The following is a 22120-nucleotide window of genomic DNA, read 5'->3' on the forward strand; positions in this document are numbered from 1 at the left end:
CGCACTTTCTTCTTCTCGTCTCCTTCTTCTTCTTTTCTCCCACCCTGCCTGTCTGGCTGATTGGGATCTGCGGTGAGGAGCCATAACGGCAGGTCAGGACGCGGGGTGCAGAAGTGTTCTGGCGGCAGGGTGACCACATTCCATCTTGTCGACTGGCGGCTGCAGAGTTCAGCTGAAGCTCAGGGAAACTCAGCCGCTGCCAGCTTTGTTGGCTCGTGCTGGTCGCGCTCGGGTGAAGCTCAGAGCTCGACACTCCTGTGAGTGAGAATGAACGCGCTCCGTTGACGCAAGTGAGCAGGCGTCCACTGTAGCCAGACAACTGTGTCTCGGCAACCCAGCAACTGAAACACTGCGGAGCACAGAGTTGCTGCTGCCTGCCGTCACCACTTTGACTGTGTTTGTCTTGTCGTGGGGATGCTTTGCTTGCGTCTGCCTGACTTGACATTTAACAAGACACTCTGAGCCAAAGGAAAGCCCTGTGAGTGTCAAGCGCGAGAAGCCCTTAGGTATGAAATAAATAATATCAATAATAATACTCATGTTCACCAGCGACAGAATAAGGCCACATGCAGTTCTCTAGTTCTTCTTCTTTCTTTTGTCTTTTTTTTTTTTTTTTTTTTTTTGCTGAGTCTTTATGAATGTGTTTGAAAAGCAAAAAAAAAAAAAGGACAACGACAAAACGTCACAAATATCAACCACCAGGGTTTATACAAGCTAATATTACCAGGAGACAGTGACTGGCCCGATGCTTACCGGAGCAGCAGGGAACAAAACGGGGCTAAAGGGTCCACAACAACAACAACAACAACAACAACAACAACAACAACAAAACACTCATGACCCTGCAAACCAACAACAATTCAGGAGTGCAAAGAAAAGCCACCAGCAGAGGGAGTGAACTGTTACCAGCACCCTCACTGCCTGTCGAGGGGAAGAGAGGAAAATTGATACAAACCGGATGAGGATCAAATATTGCCACCGAATCATAATTTGCACAACACAGCAAAAAGAGTGTCTACGAAGCAAAACAACACAAATGACCAAGTTGATTCCTGATGCGAAATGAGGCAGAAATAACTGATGCACTGGAGAGTGTCAATGAAACACGCGGCTAGAAAACGCCGCAAGAAAGGCAGAAGTAGCGCTGCAGACAAGAGATAAGCAGCAGGTGGCAGCAGTGAGCGAGATGCAGGTGAACAGCAGCTGCAATCAGGGGAAACACAGACACGTGTGGCCAGTGTGTGAAACCCCCTCAACATCCTACTGATTGTCGGTAATACGGCAGTCTTTCCCTGCACTGATATATATATATATATATATATATATATATATATATATATATATATATATATATATATATATATATATATATATATATATATATATATATATATATATATATATATATTTTTTTTTTTTTTTACTTCTGTCTTATTTCCCTCCCAAACATTTAGATTGCGTAATTTGATCTCAGTTCGCATTTTAAATATAGCGCCGATCGTAGTCTTTCCCCACTGGAGGGAGCTCTTTAATAAGTCACCATTACATAAGTCAACCAGCATTGCCCACACAGTCGTGGCTTCCAGCCTGGAAAACACCGCAAGGTTTCACGGTACTTGGCTGAGAAAGAGTTGATACATATGGCACTGTATAGAGATTAAGAAAAGGAATTAATGGACTGATTTTAACTTGTAAAGATCCCAAAAAATTATTTAAAAAAAAAAAACAACAACAGGTAGCAGTAAAATGTGTGTTTCTCTCACAAAAAATACACATTGTTGTTATCTTTCTAGCGTTCCATGATTTGACCTGGGGACTGATCTGAAGTGCCACGCACAATGTTTTAGTTTCAAAGGCCCTAAATTATAGCCATTTATCTATTTCAAACCATCAGTAGCAAGCTTTAACACTGCATGTTACAATAGCCGCTGATGTTGCTCTAGTTTTTAATTTCAGGGCTTTGTAACAAGGCCGGTGTCGTGCCGTGGTCGGTGCTTCCCAGCAGCACCGTGCGTGGAATCCCAGGGGGAGCGGCAAGTTGGGGGTAAATGATCACCTGTGTGGAACAAAATAAGTCTCTCATCCATGTAACATTAACCGGTGTGACTCAGCCAGTGTGTGAAGTGCTGTGTTATCTTCCTGACAAACAGCGACAGCAGAGCGTCGTGACAATGGCCGACCTTCCGTCTCGGCCCTGGAGAAAAACACACAGGAAGCTGGAGGACTCTCAGGCCTCGGCTCGCAAGGACTCAAACCCTCTTGAATCTTAAAGTGTGTTAATGTATCAATATCAAAGGGTGCCTCGCTGATTGAGTGCACCATTCCCACCGCTCAATCACTCGGTGCCCAGCTGCGATTCACTGAGAGGTAGCCAATCCATGTCGCCCACACAATAAAAGAGAAAATACAAAAGTGGTGATTGTATCTTTATGTAGGAGTCTCAAGTGGTATTAATGTGGGCGTGTTGTTGTTTCTGCAAAGCAACAGCACTGAAATTATCTCCAGAAAAACGCTGTTTCAGCAAAGAAGGTGGGTTTTGTTTTAGCCGTGGATCTCTCTCTCTGTCTGCACATATATATGCATACAGTATATATGTATATTGACATATACAGATAGATAGATAGATAGATAGATAGATAGATAGATAGATAGATAGATAGGCAGACTCTATTATAACCAGTTTTATGGAATAATGATCTTGAATCCTCTGCCATCATTATGAGTGCATGAAAATCAGTAAAGATGTGCTCAACAAGGATGGGAACATTTTAGTGTTCCAGTCTCCAAAGTCTAATTAAAAGTGATTGAGAGAATTGCTAGTGTGCAAAATTATGTGTGCACACGCTAAAAGTCTGCTGTTTTAAAGAGCCTAAAATATAAAACCATGATGCTTTACTTACTCTGTATGGTTTAGTGCACACAACTAAGTGTGATTGTAACGCAAAACTTTGTTTTAGAATTTTTCTGTTTTCTTTCTTTTTCTTTTTTTTTTTAGCAATTTTGGAGCATTCAACTTCTGTAATGATGGCCGCATACTGCACACATGATATTCATTCACTAAAATCAAATTCAATTAGACATGCAAGGCAGCAACTGTCAAAGCCATCCCATAATGTGTTCTGCACATCCTTGCTGATTTTTGTGCTCTAGTAATGAGAGCATCAAAGTAGAAGTTTCATGAAGCTGCTTATAATGGAGTTCAATGCAGAAATGAGTCAGTGACCCCAAACTTTGGAACGTGTATATAGATATACAGTACATATAGATATAGATATAGATGTTTTCAAATGCTATAGAGTTTTCGATTCCTACATTTGAACAGTCGATGACAATCATCTACCCTTTAAAAGCTCATAAAATGCAAGAGATTGTGAAAATTCTATATCCTGTATAAATAAATCTCAAAGCAACTGTTTGAATGGATATGTTGATTGAGTCTGGCACAATACTGACACAGTGCTGTGGACTCTCATCTGCAGTCTTGCGCTGCAAACACGCTGACTGAGACTTGACTCCCTACCGCCAGCCGTTACCTCATTAGACTCAGAAAAGCAGTCGTCTGCCTGCCCTGAATTCCTCCGAGAGCCGTCAAGACCGCTGGGCTGCGGGTTTGCGTGGCACAACCAGGCTGCGCAACACTCACTTTGGAAAAACACACAGCAGCAGAGATAAGCCGCACAAACACACTTGTTGTGCTAACGAGGAAGAGGGTTTGGCTCCGTTGCCATGCTCCAGTTGCCAGGATGCGGACGGATCCAGCTGAGCAGAGCAAATGAATATGAACGAGAGGCTAAAGTACATATTCAAGATGTTCGAGATGAGCATCCTGTAAACTAAGTATAGCTGTTGGAGCCTCCGAGCTGATCTGGGCGAAGACAAACGTGTTATTTTCTGCCAGAAAGTAAACAATATTTAAGACCTTGGGGAGAGTTGTGTATCACTGGCAGCTCCTCAGACTGACGCTGCAATATCATGTGTTTTGGTGTCAAACAAAAACATGCTCATCTTTGGAAAGGCTAACTTAGTTTAGTAAAGCGAGAAATTGTAATTGTGTAATTCTTTAATGAACTGTATTCGTATTAAAAAAGAAAAACGTCGACTATTCCCTGGAGCACTGCAGCACTGTCATCCAATATTTCCATTTGTTTAGACGGTTGTGAAAAACAATCCAAAGCAATTCACGGTGTTCTTCTCAGAATCCACCCTCCGCTTCCCAATTCTTGGCTGATAAAACTGATGTCTGGTTATAAATTCATAAAAAGATGATGTAGAATGAAATGTTTGACAAAAGCAACTGGCAAAAGATAAGAAAATAATTTCTTCAAACCAGCCAACCCTCTCCGCAGTGTGGCCCACCTCACCGACTCACCAACCAACCCTCTGCGCAGTGTGGCCCACCTCACCGACTCCCTACGTGTGCTTTTTCAGCTCTTTGTTTTCACTCAGACATAAGAAATGTGCTTGTGTGATCAGTCTGATCTTCTCTCAGTGCGGCCACTCGACTCAGAGCAGCTGTTGCCACTCTGCAGGCAGAGGGAACATTGTGTGATGTGTATATTATTATAAACATTAAGAAGCTGTGAGAATGATTGTAAGCGAATGGGGCTGCAGCTGCCTGTGTTAGCAACGCTAGGGATCCACGGTGTCACACTGGGGATGCTTGTTTTTATCTGAGCATGCTCACGTTTTGCAGCTCTCGAATGCTCATGCATATTATGCAGGGAATGTTGCATCTTGAAGTATCCAGGCTACGTTAAGCAACACATTTCCTTTGTTGAACCACTACGAGACTGTTCTCTGAAAAAGGTTTCTGCTCGTCGAGTGGGAATCCCACCCTGAGTCACGGTGTCTGAATCCTCAGGCAGATCTAATTTGCAGTATATTTTCAGCAAGTAAATTGACCCAAAAATCTCTTTTAACGTGTCCTATATACATCCTTATGTATGGGATACAAATGTGGTTTCTTACTGTGTTTAGTGTGAACCTATTCAATTATGTATGAAAGCTGCTTCTTGTTCTCCCAGAGCGGCAGAGATTCTCACATTGACGCTGCAGAGAAACGTTGAGTTTAGCCCTCTGTTTACAGCCTCTTGCGAAAAAAAAACAAAAAAAACCACACTTATCTATGTTGTACCTTTTACATGTTACATGAACAAGCTGGCTGTCTGGGAGCGTTGTCACTAACCTGGGAGAGGTGTACACTAGTCATGAAAATGACGGAAAAAAAAAACATTAAATCAGGAGTCCAAACATTTGACAGGTCGTGTAAGCGCCCTTTGTGACATCACAAACTGCATGTTTTAGCACAAACTCCCTCAAAAAAGCAAGCAAGAGAACTAAATGGGTGGACTCTGCAGTCTGAGTTCATTAGCAGGAAGGAGCACTGGCTTGTATTGGTTAGTGACCACAGCATGACATGGGACATTGTCATGCTCTTAATTCGGCACAGACATTGAAAGCGCAGTCTCTCGGGAGCCAATATCTATTTATAAATGCACTACGTGTTCTAAGTTTATAGCCCAGCGCCTGGAGCAGCGCCGCTCTGAATATGGACACAAAACCTGACACTGCGGTGCCATAATGAGCCTCAAGTTGTAGAAGATAAGGATCGGACAGTCTGCCTGCGTCTCACCCCGACGTTAAGAGAACCTTGCTGCTACTTCCTCCAACCTCCTCCAACCTCCTCCAACCGCAGGAAGAATCTCCTACGCCGGCTCAAACTGTTCCTGGCTTTTGTTCAGTCGTTCGGAATCAAGCTTTAATTGGCCTTCCAGGAAAGAGAATAGCATTCGACCTTGAATTAGTGGGCAATGCGTTAAGCTACAGTCAGCTGATGGTTGTCCAGTTGAGCTGCTTACCGTGGAGTTCCTACATCTTATTTTTAACCTGGCAGCACCTGACCCACCCAGGGACCTTCGGTGGCCTCGCACACACTTGATTGTGTGTGAGCCATAAAAAGAGTGACATGGAAGAGCAAACAGTGTGGGTGAGGTCACGGACGAGGAAGAGTGAGTCAAACAGGAAGCTGTAGAGCAGATAGGAGTTGGGTTGGTGGCCCTTGGAGTGATTGCACTGGAAATAGCACACGGTCAACCCGACCCACATTTGATCTTTGGACAGACACTCCACTTGGGGGCAATTCAGGTGTCTTACTTTGATCAGATTATCCCACTAGGGTTTAAGGGTTTAATCACCGTGGTGGGGAGTTGTATTGAACCCGGCACAGCAACACAGCTGGCCTAGATTTTACTTAGCAGGAAGTTGGAGGCGTTAAAGGAAGGGCCCAACTGGATCTGGTTATGGTGAAACAGCCACCGTCAACCTTTGTGCAACAACATTCCAGTCACTGCCTGGTGAGGTCCACTTGTACTGTGCATGATAACCCAATGTCAAGCTGCACGAGGCGCTGGTGACCGCTGAAGCTGCCAGACCAGCGGTGGGTGGGTGAACTTCACTGGTGAAATTGATATTTAACATTTGGGACATTTTATGTAACGGATACTGATGGGAGTTGTTGCCTATGCCCATGGAGATGGACATATCCATATCCTAGCGCTGGGGTGGGCCAACCGTTTGATTGGTGAGCCACAGTGGGTTGTAAAATTTGACCGAGGGGGCCGGAGCAGCAGCAGATGGAGTGTTTTGGTGAGCCACCTCATAGGAGGAAAAAAATAGATCACGGGATACGGAGAAAACGTGCTTGAACTTTTTTTTTTTTTTTTTTTTTAGCATACGGCCCCTGGGCCATAGTTTGCCTGGATACAATTAACTGCAATTTTTCCAGCTGGGAAAAATATCTTAATTCGAACAAACTAATAACCTCTCGTGGTTTCTTAATGCCGGCCAGCCACTAAATAATGATCCAAGTCTTCACCAGGTTTTAAAACTGTGGGAGTCCACAAGCATGGCAGCAATTTCAAATGATTTTGACTACAAATCGTCCAAAATGCACCAAAGACAGCATGCGGTTTAGTGCCACCTTTCTACACCTGTTGAGTTGACGAGGCAACACGCGACCCCGGCAGTTCAACATTTGTTATGTAACCGTGTTTACTTTATGCATAAAAACCAGGTGTAATTTCAGCCCCATCTGCGACGGCTCGGGGACGTCTGAGTCACGGCCACATTTAGCCGCTGATTCACGCCGGCATTTCTAGAGCCGCTGGGTGTCATTTTTTTTGTCAGCTTTTTAAAAAGCCACCATCTTAGTCAGCAGATCGTGTTTGCCAACAAAGATACTGTGACTGTGCTGTCAAATGTATAAACAGAAGTGGCGTGAGAGACCCGAGTTCACGCTGCTGACCGTGACTGGAGGGAAGAGAGAAAAAAAAAACAAACAAAAAAAAAAAACTCATGAGGGACAAAAACTTTTAGCCAGAAATTTTATTTAGAGATATTTTGTAGAACAGGGGAACCAATGATTACAAAAGAAGTCCACAAGTGTTCTACATGCTACACCTTAACCTAATCATGCTTGCCTGAAAAAAAGTACATAGAAATTTAACAAAAAAAACCCATACTTTAAAAATTGACATACATTATACTCACCATAACTTCACTTAGAATGTACCTTTCTTTTGCCTCCATGCACGCTGTTTTTTTCCAACATTACGTTTAGATAAAAAAAAAAAAAAAAAAAAAAATTAAGACTTTTAGGTGCCTCTTCAAAACATAGAACAATGTTTGCACAAAGGACAGAACGCACCTATAACTTAAAAACAAAAAAAACATCCGTCTGGATGTCTGAGGAAAATTAAAAACGTCAGCTTCTTTTGGAACACAGATGAATTTGGAACCTACCAGACACAAAAAGGAACACTTTCAGGCCTTTTTTTTTTTAGTACTTAAAATGAAAAAAAAAATGAAAAAAAAAGTCTTCTGTCCAACTCCTTAGTCCTCGATAGTCACATTGAAAGTACACATCTTGATAAAATAAATATCGCACATCTGCTAGAAATAAATAATGATTACTGAAACACCTCACTATGTTTAAATGCTTTGAGTGAGACAAGGTTTCGTCTACGCGACCCCCTTCGCGGTTTGTGAGGATGGTCATGTGTTGTAAAGCACTAGTGCGGCTTCGAGTGTCTCTCGCGGCTGTTACCTTGAGGTAGATAACACATTTACATTAACGCCTACGGTAGAATGGTTGCTTGCTGGCATCGCGTGTCAGATTTACAGTATGACAGGGATTCTTCTGGGTTTCTCTCCAAAGGAAGCGTTCGTTCAGAGGTAAAGGGGTTCTGGGAGGAGGGAGGAGTGGGGGTCACAAATTAAAAAACGAGGGGATGGGAGGTGGAGGTGGGGGGGGGGGGGGGTTGTTGGTGGGGATGGGGGGGGGGGGGGGGGGGTAATAACAGCCTTATTCTTTTAGTTGTTTCCGTCGGCCCCCGCTGACCGGAGTTTAAATGCACTTGAAACGCCTACAGCAACGCCGAGCATCTTCAGATCGTTCTTCGACTCCCCCTCCCCCCCCTCCCCCTGATCTTTTCCAACCGAGTCCCCCACCCCCCAACCCCCCTCCCACCGAACCCCCCTGACCGCCTACAGTACTAGAGTGTGCGGGTGACGTGCCAGCTGAGCGATGGTGGGAGCGGCGCAGACGCATGGAGGCGCGATGACCGAGGCTCAAAGTGACGACAGACCGACTGCCCCCCCCCGTCCCCCACTGACCCCGCAAACCCCCCCTCCCCCCTCCCCTTTCACAAAAAAAATAAAAAATAAAAAGTAACGATAGAAAAAGGTATGAAATCATTCAAGTACGATAATAAACCATAATGTTAAAAAAAGAAAATGACGAGAAAATAAAATGGGACTGCGCTGTGAGGGGAGGACGCGCTCCCTCCCTCCAGGTTTCTCTAATTCAGGTGTTTGAGGATGCTGCTGTAGGTCTTGTGGGCGATCTGCGGCGAGCACTTGGCGGGGCCGACGAGCGACGCCTGCAGCGACTTGAGCGGCAGCTCGTCGGCCAGCGCGTCCAGCTGCACGTTCAGCACGATCTCGGCCGCCCGGCCCAGCAGGCCCTCGTCGCCCTCGGCAGCGGTGGTGGTGCTGGCGGCGTTGGGCTGCAGCTCCGCCTCGTCCGCAGCGTCCGCGTCGCTCTCGTCCCTGCGGCCGAACAGGTGGTCCAGGTAGCCGGTGTAGGCGCCCTCGTCGCCGGGCCGGGAGCAGAAGCTCCCCCAGGACTGGGCGTCGCCCAGGCCCCCCCCGCCGCCCAGCTGGGCCAGGTTCACCAGGCACTTCTCCTCCTTCTCCTGGCTGATGGACTTGGATCCGGGGGGCCGCGAGGAGGCTGGGGGCGGCGCCTCCAGCAGGGACACGGAGGAGTTGAGCTGGTTCAGGTGCAGCAGGGTGACGTCGGGCCGCGGCGGCTCGGCCGGCTGCAGGCTCAGCCGGATGGTGCTGGCGATGAAGGAGTCGAAGTCGAAGGCGGCGCGGTGCTTCTCCTGCTCGCTGTCCTTCTCCGCCGGGCCCTGCTGGCTGCGCTCGGCCTCCTTCAGCGCCATCTGCGCCTTCACCAGCCCGTTGCGCTCGCACTTGCTCTTGGCCTTGCGCTCGGCCTTCTCCTTGCTCTGCTGCTCCTTCCAGTTGGAGAGGTCGATGATGAGCTTGGGCTCGTAGTAGTGGTTGACCTCGCTGTCGCGCCACACCAGGTTGTCCAGGTAGGAGGGCGACACGGCCTTGTAGTTGCAGGTGTGGCCGCACTGCACGTCGCAGTACTTGTTCTCGTGGTGGTGGTGGTGGTCGCTGTCGTCGTCGTCGTCCTGCTGCTGCTGCTGCCAGGAGCGCTCCGGCAGGAGGAGGGAGGAGTAGTCGAAGGACGGCTCGTCCAGCAGCTTCTCCCGGTCGCCGTCGGCGTATTTGCGAGGATCGATCTGGAAACGGAGCGAGACGGAAGCCGTGGTCAGCGCCTCGTATCTCGCCAACTCGTGCGTTTCTTGTAGTGTTGTGGAACTGGAGATTCTGAGGGGGTGTGGCCTCCAGACCAGACTTTTTAAGGGCCCCTGAGGCAGTTTTACTCAGTCTTGTCTTGGTCTGGGTGGATTATTGCTCAAGACGGGTCAAGACTCAGCCAACACTACGATGACAGGATAATACTGGAAAAGAATCCAGCTGCTGCCGTTTTAGGCTCTGTTTGTGATACACAGAGTGACACAGCCCCTGATTCCTAGTTAATCTATTTTTTAATTTCATGAAGCAAAGCTGTTTTTTTTTTTGTTTTTTTTTTAACGGTTCAAAGGAGTTGGCAAAGCAGCAAAACGTTGAAGAAAATGATTAAAAGATGCCTTGCTGAAAAGAAATGTTGCTGTTCAATTTAGAGGCAAACCGGAATCTATAAAAGATACTGGTCATTTTTTTCTGTTTTGTTGATTTCTAAAGTCTCCACCTTGACACTCTGTAGTCTTGACAGCGGAATGTTGTCCCCTGTCTGTGACAGTTTAAGATTCTAATAAGTTTTTAAATTTGGTGAAGTTCATTACTGTCGATGGCGAGCGCTCGAACCATCTAAATCTAAAAAGCAAAGCAAAAATGCTTCACAACGCTGAGACCCACCTGGACCTCCTCCTCGTCCGTTACATCCGAGAGCGCCCGTGGGTCAACCTGGACTTCTTCGGGGTCGTAGGTGCTGTGCAGGTGCCAGTCGGCTTCAGACAACTGGCTTTCATGATACCTGGTGGTGGGTGGAGACAGAGATTGGTCAGATGGTCGGTTCTGTTTCCTGGAGAGGAGAAGAAGGAGGAAGAGGAGGAGGAGGAGAAGAAGAAGAAGAAGAGTGTCCCCACCTGTCCCAGGTGTGGCTGTGACTCTGGTCCATGAGCAGAATGTCGTCCACTTCGTCCTCTATGTGGAAGGGGTGCAGCGAGATGGGCTCGTCCAGGGGGAAGGAGTAGTCAGCCATGTAGGGGTGAGCGAGGGCCTCTTCTGCCGTCAGCCGATCCATGGGGTTAAAGGTCAGGATCTTCTCCAGGAAATCCAGAGCTGAGGCAGAGGGACAGTGAGAAGATTCACGTCAAGCTCAATTCAATTAGAGTCAGAATGGCTTCACTTATCCCACGGTACGGGGAAATTTACATAATTACTGCAACATGTACACGACCAGTCAAAAGTCTGGACACCTTCTCACGCAAAGGAAAACACGTTCAATAACTCTTAATATGCTATTTGGAAGAATTGAAATATAATGTGTTGGAATTATTTGACACTTTGATTGTTTCCTACATAATACCATGCAAGTTCATATGTAGTTTTGATGCCTTCAGTGACAAACCGCAATGTCAATAGTCATGAGAAAGAAAGAAAAGGCATTCAATTTATAGGGTGACTGCAAATTGTTGACTGGTAGTGCAGTGCAGTAGAGAAGAAGAAATGATATGGATTAAAAAGAAAAAAGGAATAAGATCAATCATTTATAAAGGAAGTGTGTGTGTGTGTGTGTGTGTGTGTTTATATGCAAATGACCCACCCTGGGGGCTGACGTCAGGCAGGAGCTTGGCGAGGGGCATGTGAGGGGTGGACATGTCGTTGCGGGTGAAGACTGGGATGACGCTGTGCAGCTCTTGCCGGTCCTCCTCTCTCAGCACGGGGATGGACTCCAGGATCAGCTGCATCTGCTCCAGCTCGTGGGCTCCTGGTGGGGGGGGGCGGGAACAAACTGTCAGGCGACTTCCTGGGAAGAGTTACATAACGTCCTGCCGCTGCGTGGCTGAGCGAGGGCTGATCATGGGAGCCCAGTTATGCGCCTTGTGTTCGTCTCGAGGCAGCCTGACAACTGCGCAGCGTCTCTCCCCCCCTCCCCCCACCACAGCTATATTTGCAAAGGAAGGCGGTGAGCATGGCAAAAGCAGACTGACTGTGGGGAGGGGCGGGGCTTACGTTACTTCCTGTCTACTCTGAAGAGGACACGCTGCCGACGGGGCAGAGCCAATGTCTCAGACTGGCGTCAAACACTCTGCAAGTCCCCTCAAACACACGGAGAAGAGGTCATTAATAATAATTACCAGCAAAGAGGGTTTTCCCCGTCAGCATCTCGGCGAAGATGCAGCCAGCGGCCCACATGTCGATGGCTTTGGTGTAGTTGTTGGGGGAGAGGAGCAGGCGAGGGGATCGGTACCACTTGGTGACCAGACCTTCAGACAGGTGGCCCTGGACGGAGAGGAGGAGAGAAGACGTGATGAGATGGACGACACAGCTGCAAACACATTGAACACTGTGTCCCGGCTGGCCCGGCGTGCTCTCTGGTCATGGACAGAGATGCACTGGGGTTGACCACTCTACTTGTACTCGTAAAATAGGTGCAGGTACCACAGTGGACACCAATACCAGTTGTATATTGATGCACACTAGCAGTCAAAGATTATCTCCCAATGTTTTTTTTTCTTTATCTTCAGTACTTCAGTCTACACTGCAGATAAACACTGAAGACGTCAAAAACATAAACAAGATATCTGTAATGATGCAGCAAAGGAAACCACGTTCAATAACTAAATATACTTTTTATGAAAGGTGGCTAAATTGAGGAATTTAAATATAAAACGCGTTTGACTTATTTGACACTTGGATTGTTTCCTCCACAATTGTTCATACATAGTTTTGATGCCTTCAGTGAGAAACTGCAACGTCAACGGTCATGAGAATGAAAGAAAAGACATTCAATTCATAGGGTGACTCCAAACTGTTGACCGTTCTGCAATGTGTTGCAGCCTTATTAAGTACTCTGCATCATGAGTACTGAAACTCAAGTACTCATGCTCAACTCGTCGTGTAAAAAAAGTGGTCTCAGTGCTTCATTGGTCACAGACACACGAGACGGAAGCTAAAGCTAGACGCTAGAAGCTAGAAGCTAGAAGCTGAGCTCAAACTGGGAATGCTGGGTCGCCTCCTCGATGGGCCCAGTCTGCCGAGACAAAGAGGTCAGGGAGGGAAGACGACCGGACGAGCCAACGAGGCCAGAGACTGGACACGTGCAGGCCCTGTCAGCAGTCTGGGACAACAGGATAATCCTCCCCCCACCCCCCCGACCGTCGCATGCACCAGCGACGCACCAGTAGGGCAAATCAGTCCCCTGGGCCCAGGTGGAAGTGCCAACAGCAGGGGTCAGCAACCTTTGTGAACCTGAGAGCGACTTCACAACATGTTTTATACACATCCCATGATACACGGTAGAACCCACTGTGGCCCCACCAGTCAAACAGCTGGCCCACCTCTGCCACTGCCGGTGGCCTGTTGGTCATGAAGACCTTGTAACAGCCACCTTGGCGGAGCTGACCGAGAAAAAGTGTCAATGGTCTGCTGCACACGCACACACAACAAACGCACAACACACACACAAATCGATTTGGGAGCAGTCGCAAGCAGGCCTACGGCAACACAAAGGAAACTGACCTGCATGTGTGTGTGTGTGTACATATGATCTGGGGGGCGGGGGGAGTGAAACAACACCTCCCCCCCTCCACCTCCTCCCTCACAGGCAGTGGCAGTTTGTGCTGTGACCAACATGGCCAGCTCACCACTATGGCAGGCTCTCATTTCTCTCCACAAATAGCAACATACACTTGATAGAACAGCCTACTGGGAAGTGTATGGGAGTCCTCTGCTTTGCGCACTCCGACGGAACCGAATACCAAATATAAAGCGGCGCAGAGTGGGCAGACGCCGGGCCTTGCCTTCATGAAACGAGCCTCGTGGCAGACGTGCAGAAAAAGCAGGGTAGTTCCACACAGGAAGCTCACGAGGGGAGGGGGAAATAAATCAATCACACGGCCGCCTCGTCTGCCTTACTTTGAGAAACAGTTGGTAAACTCCCTGACACAGCAGCCAGATTGAACAGGCCCTGAAACTGCCGGCTCGCAGTGCAGGGACAACTCTTTGAAAGCAGCGACCCTGAAGAGGGGAATAAAGGTTGACTCCTAACTGGAGGGGCAGCCAGTGCATGAAGTGGGCTCTGTTCTTTGTGTTTGCAGATCATTGGGAGCGACCGACCAGAAGGCCCCGCAGGTCTCGTGCAGGCCGAACGCCTCTGGCAGTTGCTGGAAAAGTCAGTCGTCTCATCTCCATGAAAGCAAGTTGAGGTTTAATGACGGAGAAACAGAAACCGGTTCCACGGTGCACCACGGTGCTGTGGTTAGTCACCGAAACTGTTAACAGGTTGGACCAGATGGTCGTTATGGTGCCGCTCTACAGCTCTAGAGTTGCTTCTGAATAAAAAGTAAAGAAGTGGCAAAGGGTGAATTGAGTGTTAATCTTGAAGTCAGTAGAAGTGACATCATTACTAAAACACTGCATCTCATTCTGCTTTCAAAATGTCAATCCTGGGTCACAACTATGACTTGAGGCAACAAACTGATGGATCATTTCAACCAAACAACCCATCTGAGACGCATTAAGTCTGGAGACTCCCCCCTCAGCAAGTTTTGGTTTGATCCTCTGCTGTGCGGTGCCAGACCGGCCCGTTCCCGGCTGGGTAATTGGGTCAAATGCGCAAGTTCTTCCAGTTGTGTGGTGCGTTTTTATAGGACGGAGGACCTCTGCGAACCCTTCAAACTCTTCTCTTTGCCACGTATGTGAAAATGCCCTGACAATCGTGAGCACAACGCTATAAATTGAACAGGCCATAGCTGACAAACTACGAGAAATTCAAACTTTAAGTTTTCCTTAAGGGCAACAGTTGACAGAAAGAGCAAACAAGCGATCTTCCATGTCCAATGCACACTGCCTGTCTGCTTTAGAAGAAACTACATTCTGTATCATTCAGGATCTCACTTTTCAGCTAAACTGCTGACAATAACTAGAACAATTACTTTGAAGAAATGCAGTGCTTTGCTGTATTGTAGAGAAAGGGCTTTGAATCAGCCTCAGAGGGAGGATCTGAGCTCGGGTCCCACAAGAACAAAGAGAGCTGGGGAAAGAGGGGCTATCGGGGCCGTTGAGGTTGAGCGAGTACACGTGAATTCTTGTCATTCTTGATGCCGGGCCAGACGAAAGCCATGAGGTCCAAAATCTACAGGCTATCTCATAACAAAGAAGGGACAGCGGCAACACACAGGTCTTCTTGCAGAGCTCGTCCAAACACGCTCAACATCCACGTCGGATTAGTAAAAATTTAAAGGGGACCGTGAGAATATTTGTTTTAAATGGATCACCAGGGAGGAAATAAGAAAATATAAAAATACAAAGTGATTTCCAGGCCGTTTGTTAATCTACAAACCTGTCCGCCGGAAATACCCCAAAAGCTGACTTGCAGAACTACAGCATTGATCGAGGCGCAGTGCTGTTCAGTTAGTGTGCATGCACTCAGTCACCCAGCTGCACCCAGGCGGAGAGAGTGCGTGCGACCACACCAAATCCAATGATGCAAAAGGAATGCAGCTTTTTCTATTCATTTTAATGAATCATCTTCACTGACGATTAATAAACAGACGTTAAAACGCTGTCCTATAGAAAACAAATGGCTTCATTTCCAGCCGCTCCTCTCAATTCAACATTGATGCTCCTGAATCACGTGTGAAACACAAAAAAGGTGCCACTGGTGGAAAAAGAGAGGATTTTCCAAGCCAATTAAAAGTCAGCCAGGCACCATGACCGCAACATTGGTATCGTAAAACAAAAACCTCAGCAGCAGCAGCAGTCTGCTGCAACGCCACTGCAGACAATAGTCCAACAGGAGAGAGCTGACCCCAGCCAAGCAGCTTTTCAATACCCACTTGCCTGCATGTTTTCCATCAGGGGGGGAAAAACCGCTTGTTCAGAGAGGAAAAAGCCCACGTAGCAAACCCTGCTCTGCTGTAGGGGAGGTTCTCAGTAACACACAGGGTGAGTAGGCTCAGTGAGGGAAACACAGCGAAGGGACCGGTGCTTTCTTTCTTCATACTAGTAAGAGACTCGTTGGCGTTGACGGAAACCGTGACTCATGAGGATGTAGTATGACTAGAGCATAGCGGTGAGAGAGAAGAAGCCGCTCGGGTAAACAAGTACGCAAGTCTTCCCCAAAGTGTGTGATGTGGCACAATCCGGGCCAGAGTGTGGGATGTTAATGACGCCGTGCCAGCCAGAGGGATCACGTCACGTGAGCCCACTCCGACCCTCCAATGACTAATCTTCGACACGTGTAAGCATCTGACTGCCTCAGTGCTCTTAAGAAGATAGTGCAGCTGCAGAGACAGGAAGGGGAGAGACTTCCCGACATGGCTCGACTCACATCACACTCGTCCATATGGCCCTCGGAGAGAATTGACTCATCCCTTTGGTGAGGCGACAGACAGAATGACGGGGGGGGCAATTCAGGCCTTACACCTGGCTACAATTAAGGAGGCTCGACCACACTCGAAGCAAGATGGCTCATTTGCTTCCCGTGATACTGCCTCGTTCAGCAAATGACGCATTAAAAATGAAACTTTAAGTACACTTAGCATTTGGTGGCTTAAACACCTTAAAACACCAAGTTTGCCTCGATCTGCTGTTTAACGTGACGCAAGAAAATAAAGAAAAACGAGCACAGTTGGTCTAAACCAAAAACTGATCTTTTCTTCCATTGGCACATGGCCACTTGCTCAAATCTGACTGTGAGTTGGTTTCCAACTCTAATTGTACATGTTTGCAAATGGAAAAGTAACCGTTTCCAAGGTCACGTCTGCCATGGTATCAAATCCCCAGACATGGTGGAGGACGTCATTCCCTCCAGATCTACATCCCTTCTTGTTTGCATGCTATGGCGGAACTGGGTCATCGCCAGTGCACAAGAGGCAAACATCACATTTTGGACCCAGTAACCTTTTGGGGTAATTACTTTATTATATTTTCACTTTATGCCATTTTATACCTTTGGGATTGGGATACCCACATTAAAATACAAAAGGTGTCTAAAACAACAGGCCAGGAGTCTGCTTACCTTGTGAGAGTAGTGGGGGTCCATGATGCGAGCCAGACCAAAGTCTCCGATCTTCAGGACCAGGTCCTCTGTGTTGACAAACAGGTTGGCAGGCTTAAGGTCTCGGTGCAGCACGTTAGCGGAATGGATGTACTTAAGACCCCTGAGGAGCTGGTACATGAAGAGTCTGGCATGGCCCTCAGACAGCAGACCCCTCTCCAGCAGCTGACACAGGTCAGTCTCCATGTACTCTTGTACAATGTAGACAGAGTTGACCTCAGTCAGGGACACCACATCTTCTGTTAGCCTGCGACCGTTGGGGCCGAGGGTCTCAAACACCTGGTCACACAGAAGGAGTCACATTTAAAATCAGGTCAGACGCTTCTCTTTCGATCTGAGAGAACACAAGTCAAGTGCGGCAGCACAATCAGCAGTACATACCTTAACAATGTTGTCGTGGTCGAGGCGCCTGATAATCTTGATCTCCCGCAGGGCATGTTTGACACTTTGCGGGTCGGTCAAGATTATTTTCTTCACTGCCACGCGCTTGTCGCAGTCCGTATCAACCGCTGAGAACACAAGTCCGTTTCCTCCATAACCGAGAGGCTTCAGATCCATGTAGCGAGAACCAAGGTCGAAGCCGTGGATGTTCATGAGGGACTCAAACTTCTCTGCCATGTCGACTATATATATCGTTTTACTTCAAGCCCCTGCAATCTCAATCACGTGGCCTGGTCCGTCTCGCGTCCAATTCAAACCAAGACAGAGGAATTTATTAGGCAATTCCTCCACCGCTTCAGAAGCTGCGACCCCCTCGACAGGCGACCACCCAGTCCCTCGTCTGGCCGTCAGATGCTCGACTCTAACGTGTATTCAATCTGTCCAGCCATCTTGAATAGGGACAAAATGTAAACATTTAATTCCGGCCCCCCCGAAAAAACTGAAAATATGAATATCTTCACCTAACAATTTGGGATAGACTAGTGTTTGTAGACTGCAATGGAATGGATTGAAACAGGGCCAATTAAAAAGCACTGAGATTATAGTTCACTATAAAAGCATGGGGTTGCATCCTTACAGTGCAGGTACATTCAGTGTGTGACTGGTCCTGAGCAGCTTCATATGAAATGTGCCTGAATGCACTACTTCTCCTTTTTTTTTTCTTCTTCTTAATTAATTTAGTACATATATGTTTAGAAATATCAGTCAAGTCACCTGATCTACGCAATTGAAATGAGTCTGGCCCTTAAGTCTTCAACAGAAAGTTACACCCTCAATGATCAGGTGGCTCAAGCTCGCCACAGTCGCAATCAAAGCAGTCCTCCATTTTACTTGGGTATAACCTGAAACACAAGAGAGAAAAAAATGTATAAGTTGAATGCGCACAAATAATGGAGCAACTTGCTAGCTACTAAACAATGCGTTGTTTCGGTCATTTAAGTTACGCTTTGGAGCTAATTAAGTCGTACACAATTGTGGTTAAAACACAAATAATTAATGTTTTAATAAAGCAATAGCCAATTTAAATAAATACATCCACATTTATGGATAAATAACACACAAACACAACATAGCCGACGGTCGCTGTTGGATGTCAATGGAAACTAACCCTCCCCCGCCCGGTGCGAGCAATTAGCTTGCTAGTCCGGTTCCTGGTGCTCGTCAAAATTTGGTATGCCGTCTAAAACACGAACGTATTTCTTATCGTATGACCTTGGCGTGAAAAAGACGTTACGATTGAGGACGTGAGGCTACGCGTTGTGTCTTATAAATCCTCATTAAGTCTATTTTTGGCCTTCCGTATCTGTGAGTGCTAGCGGAAAAGAGCCACAAATGGAAGCAGAAGGGCAGCAGGCTGCCGAGCTCACAACCCCGCCGCCGACTGGGTTTTCAATAATCCCATTAATACCGACAAGATGAACCAGGGAGACGGTGACGAGTAAACATGAAATGTATATGAACAGATCCCGAATCACGGCTAGAATTCACAAACCAATATAAGGTTAGCGGGGAACCCTAACAGGGCAAACAAAGGGAGCCGTTGTTGGCGGAGCCTTCCGACTACGTGGTAACGACAGGGCGCTCCTTCTGCTGGGCGGCACAAAGCCGAGCCGACATCGAGCTCAAATTACGGCTGGAATTATCAGGGAATATCACCGTGACAACATCGCGGGGGGGGATAATTTACTCACGGTTCTTATTCGTCGCATTAGTTTGGAAGGCTCCGTTCCCCAAGGCCTAGAGGAGGTTTGACTGCGCTCCGCTGCCGAGCTCAGCGGATCTGTGGCAATCGCCATATAGGTTGTGCCAGCGATGTGGAAGGCGGTGCTGACGTCACGCAGCGACGTTCACTGACTACCGGGATGATTCTATCTAAGCGACCACTATTCGGAAACAAACGGATTGGGGCTGTTTGTAGGCTGTAACGTTCTTAAGAAAGCCCGAAAGACTACATGTTGTTGTTGTTGTTTTTTTTTTTTTTTATCGTGCTTGTTATTGTTTGTTAGAAAAATACACCACTCTGACGTCAAAATGATAGTTGTGAGAATTTAGTCATTACTGAAATAACTTTCAACAATTAAGTACTGTATATTTTACATAGTTGCACAGTCTCTCGTTGTAGTCAGCCCACGACACATTACACCTTATTCCGTCAGCGCAACGTATACTAAAATATACGGCGAACGACTCCACATATCATTGATTGCCACCATTTTGTCAGAACCAAACGTGTAGCGCAATACACTGTCTATATTATGTTTTGTTTTTGTTTTTGTTGTTTTAGATTTGCTCATTCACTTTGATAGACATTAAACAGTGAATCAACTAATCGTAACAAGTCCAACAACATCTAAAAAAAAATTAGTTCACAGCGGGGGGAAAAAGATTCTACGTAATCCTCTTCCTACCTGGTACCCTGCAACGTGTTTGCGCCTTCGAGCAGTACTTGAATGCAGCAGGAATCATTCAAAACATACGATCCAAGTTAGATTTCGCGCGTCAGCGGTAGATTCGACATTACCCGGACAAATTGAAAACATAGACTGTAACAATTTCTTTTCTTTCTTTTCTTTTCTTTCTTTTTTTAAAAAAAAAATGTTTACCAAATCGGCTTCTCAACAAGGGTCACTCCAGTTGCAGCCTTAGACATGGTATAAAAAGAGGAGAAGAAAAAGAAAGAATAGGGAAATATATTTCTTCTCGCTTTAAAATGTATTTCATTTGAACTCGAACTGCCTTACATTGCTTGCCCTCTAAGATGAATCGCCCCCCAATTTGCCAGCTTGGAAAGAGAACATTGTGTATCATTTACTTCTACACCAGTTGTGAACGTCTCAAAAAAAAAAAAAAATCACGCTTCTCGACTATTTTCTGTTTATTCTTTCAAAACTGAGTTAAGCAGCAGACGGAACATTGCCATGGCAGCCAATAACAGTTCCTTCTTGTTTTTCTCGTTCTCTGTCCGTTCTTTCTGCTAAAATAATCTGTTGTTTTGCAGATTGTGACGGCCCTACGAATTGTTTTTCTGTTTGTGCAAAAAAAAAAAAAAAGGGAAAAAAAGAAAGCTTAGCTTATGGCACACAGCAGGCATTAGTCCGTGTCTGTGATCATAGAAAAAAAAAAAGAAGAAGAAATCTCCCGCCGGACTGCTCACTCACTGCGGATTGCAGGTTTTTACAGTCCATCTGGCACCGAGATGCGCTGCGCGTCCAGTCTGTCAGCTTTCACATCCCGAGCAAAACAGAGTCGACTTAGCAGAAGGCGCTGCGTTACTCTGTCATGACCCGTCCGTCACTCAGAGTGCAGCTCGCGTCCCACGGCGGCCCACTTGTCCTCACTCCCTCCCCGTGGTTAGCGCGGGTGTCGGTGTGTCTCTGTGTGCGTGAATGGACGCATGGGTGGATGGATGGATGGATGGGATTGGGGTGGGATGGGCGGGATGAGCGGCGGGTAGCATCACCACAGTCGCAGCGGTCTACATCACTACATCAGCATCCGCAGGCAGACCATGTGAGAAGCCATGTGCCCGAGAATGCAGATGCCTCTCACAGGCCGGGATGGGCTCTGCAACGGAGCAGCTACGGGACCTGCATGCATGCGGACTGTGGAGGGGATGCGACAGAAAGGGAGGACTCTTATCCCGATTTAAAGGTGCATTCTGTGATGGGGAAGCTATGACTTTTCCGTACGATTCAGCGAAACGGGCCTATCATTGCAACATTAAGGAAAAAGAAATGTATATAGAACAGTTTTATGACACACGCATTACAAGAAGGACACTGCACTGTGTTGTAGAAACTCAGTCTTTGCAGACAAAGTCTGCTTTGCTGTTAAATAAATGTGCAGTTTCTGAGAAGGTGAAACACACTTCATTCAATTTGCTTAAGGAAGAGCTGATGCCTCACTCACTCACTCAGTCAGGTGTCTTCCAGTCAGACTGAGCCCATGTAATCAAGCAACTGTTCATCACAGCGTTATGGTGGTAACTTTCAATGCGCCTACCAGCAGTGGACATGCCGCCTTAAGATGAATCTTCTTCCTCTGACCTTCAACCCCCTCTTGCTTCTCATTAAAGAGTATTAATGATTAAAAAATGCAGATGAGTTGACTTCTGTGCACCTCATCACCTCGTCTCCTACAAGTGTGACAGGTTAAACTACCCATTGTGGTTTATCCCTTGAGCAAACATTTCCCTCCGTATTGAATCAGGTTGGAGACGACAAATAAAAAGCAGCAATTTTGGAATCCTGCGGTCTTGTTTGTCGTGAACGGGCATCCCCAACTTGCAAGTGAAGCTACACTGTTTACCTGTTCATCTTAGGTTACTGGAACGTCACCTCAATGCCCTGTTTCCCAGACAGACATTCTGTCTCAACTGAGTGCAGAAAGCGTGACTCAGTCCCAGTGTATTCCCTGCCTCACTTCAACATGAGTCAAATCACTTATTTAACGAATGAATTCCTTTCATATTTACTGTTTTCGGATTGCACGGCTAAACTAAAATGAATAAATCTAGACATGACTTGCACTTGACTACAACTCTTTAAGCAGAAACTAAAATGCTGAAACTTACGCAGGGTGTCATTTTCCTGAGGTGACTGGAGCAACATGGTGCTGACATCAATTGTCCTTCCAGGGAGAAAAAGGTATAAATCCAACACTCTTATCCTGACGGTCTCTCAGGTGGGAGGTTTCACCACAGTCCAGTGTCCTGCTGTGCGGCTATGTGGTTTCCCTCGTTGACTGTGTGTTATC

At 46.8% G+C, this 22120-nt stretch overlaps 1 protein-coding gene across 2 annotated transcripts; it reads right to left on the bottom strand.

Moving 5' to 3' along the window:
• Positions 1-7368: 7368 nt before the first annotated feature.
• mapk6 (mitogen-activated protein kinase 6) lies at positions 7369-22120 on the bottom strand. Of its 2 annotated transcripts, none has more exons than XM_076048530.1 (8): positions 21939-22120; positions 17306-18207; positions 16886-17203; positions 12000-12144; positions 11465-11629; positions 10785-10980; positions 10555-10672; positions 7369-9875 (listed from the first exon to the last, which is right to left on the bottom strand). In XM_076048530.1, the coding sequence occupies exons 2-8, from the start codon at positions 17540-17542 to the stop codon at positions 8859-8861; spliced, it is 2196 nt and encodes a 731-aa protein (XP_075904645.1). In that variant the 5' UTR covers positions 17543-18207; positions 21939-22120; the 3' UTR covers positions 7369-8858. The 2 variants fall into 2 exon arrangements, with proteins under 2 accessions (XP_075904645.1, XP_075904639.1); XM_076048524.1 differs by lacking the exon at positions 21939-22120 and adding an exon at positions 19057-19214.

This window comes from Nelusetta ayraudi, unplaced genomic scaffold (genome assembly GCF_046127955.1).
Source record: "Nelusetta ayraudi isolate G7.1 ecotype Tasmania unplaced genomic scaffold, CSIRO-AGI_Nayr_v1 ptg000005l, whole genome shotgun sequence".
NCBI lineage: Eukaryota > Metazoa > Chordata > Actinopteri > Tetraodontiformes > Monacanthidae > Nelusetta > Nelusetta ayraudi.

Coding starts and splice junctions, on each gene's coding strand:
- mapk6 (XM_076048530.1), bottom strand. CDS start 17,542: ATGGCAGAGAAGTTTGAGTCCCTCATGAACATCCACGGCTTCGACCTT. Junction 17,204..17,305: donor ACCACGACAACATTGTTAAG/GTATGTACTGCT, acceptor CTGTGTGACCAG/GTGTTTGAGACCCTCGGCCC. Junction 12,145..16,885: donor ACCCCCACTACTCTCACAAG/GTAAGCAGACTC, acceptor CTCTCCGTCCAG/GGCCACCTGTCTGAAGGTCT.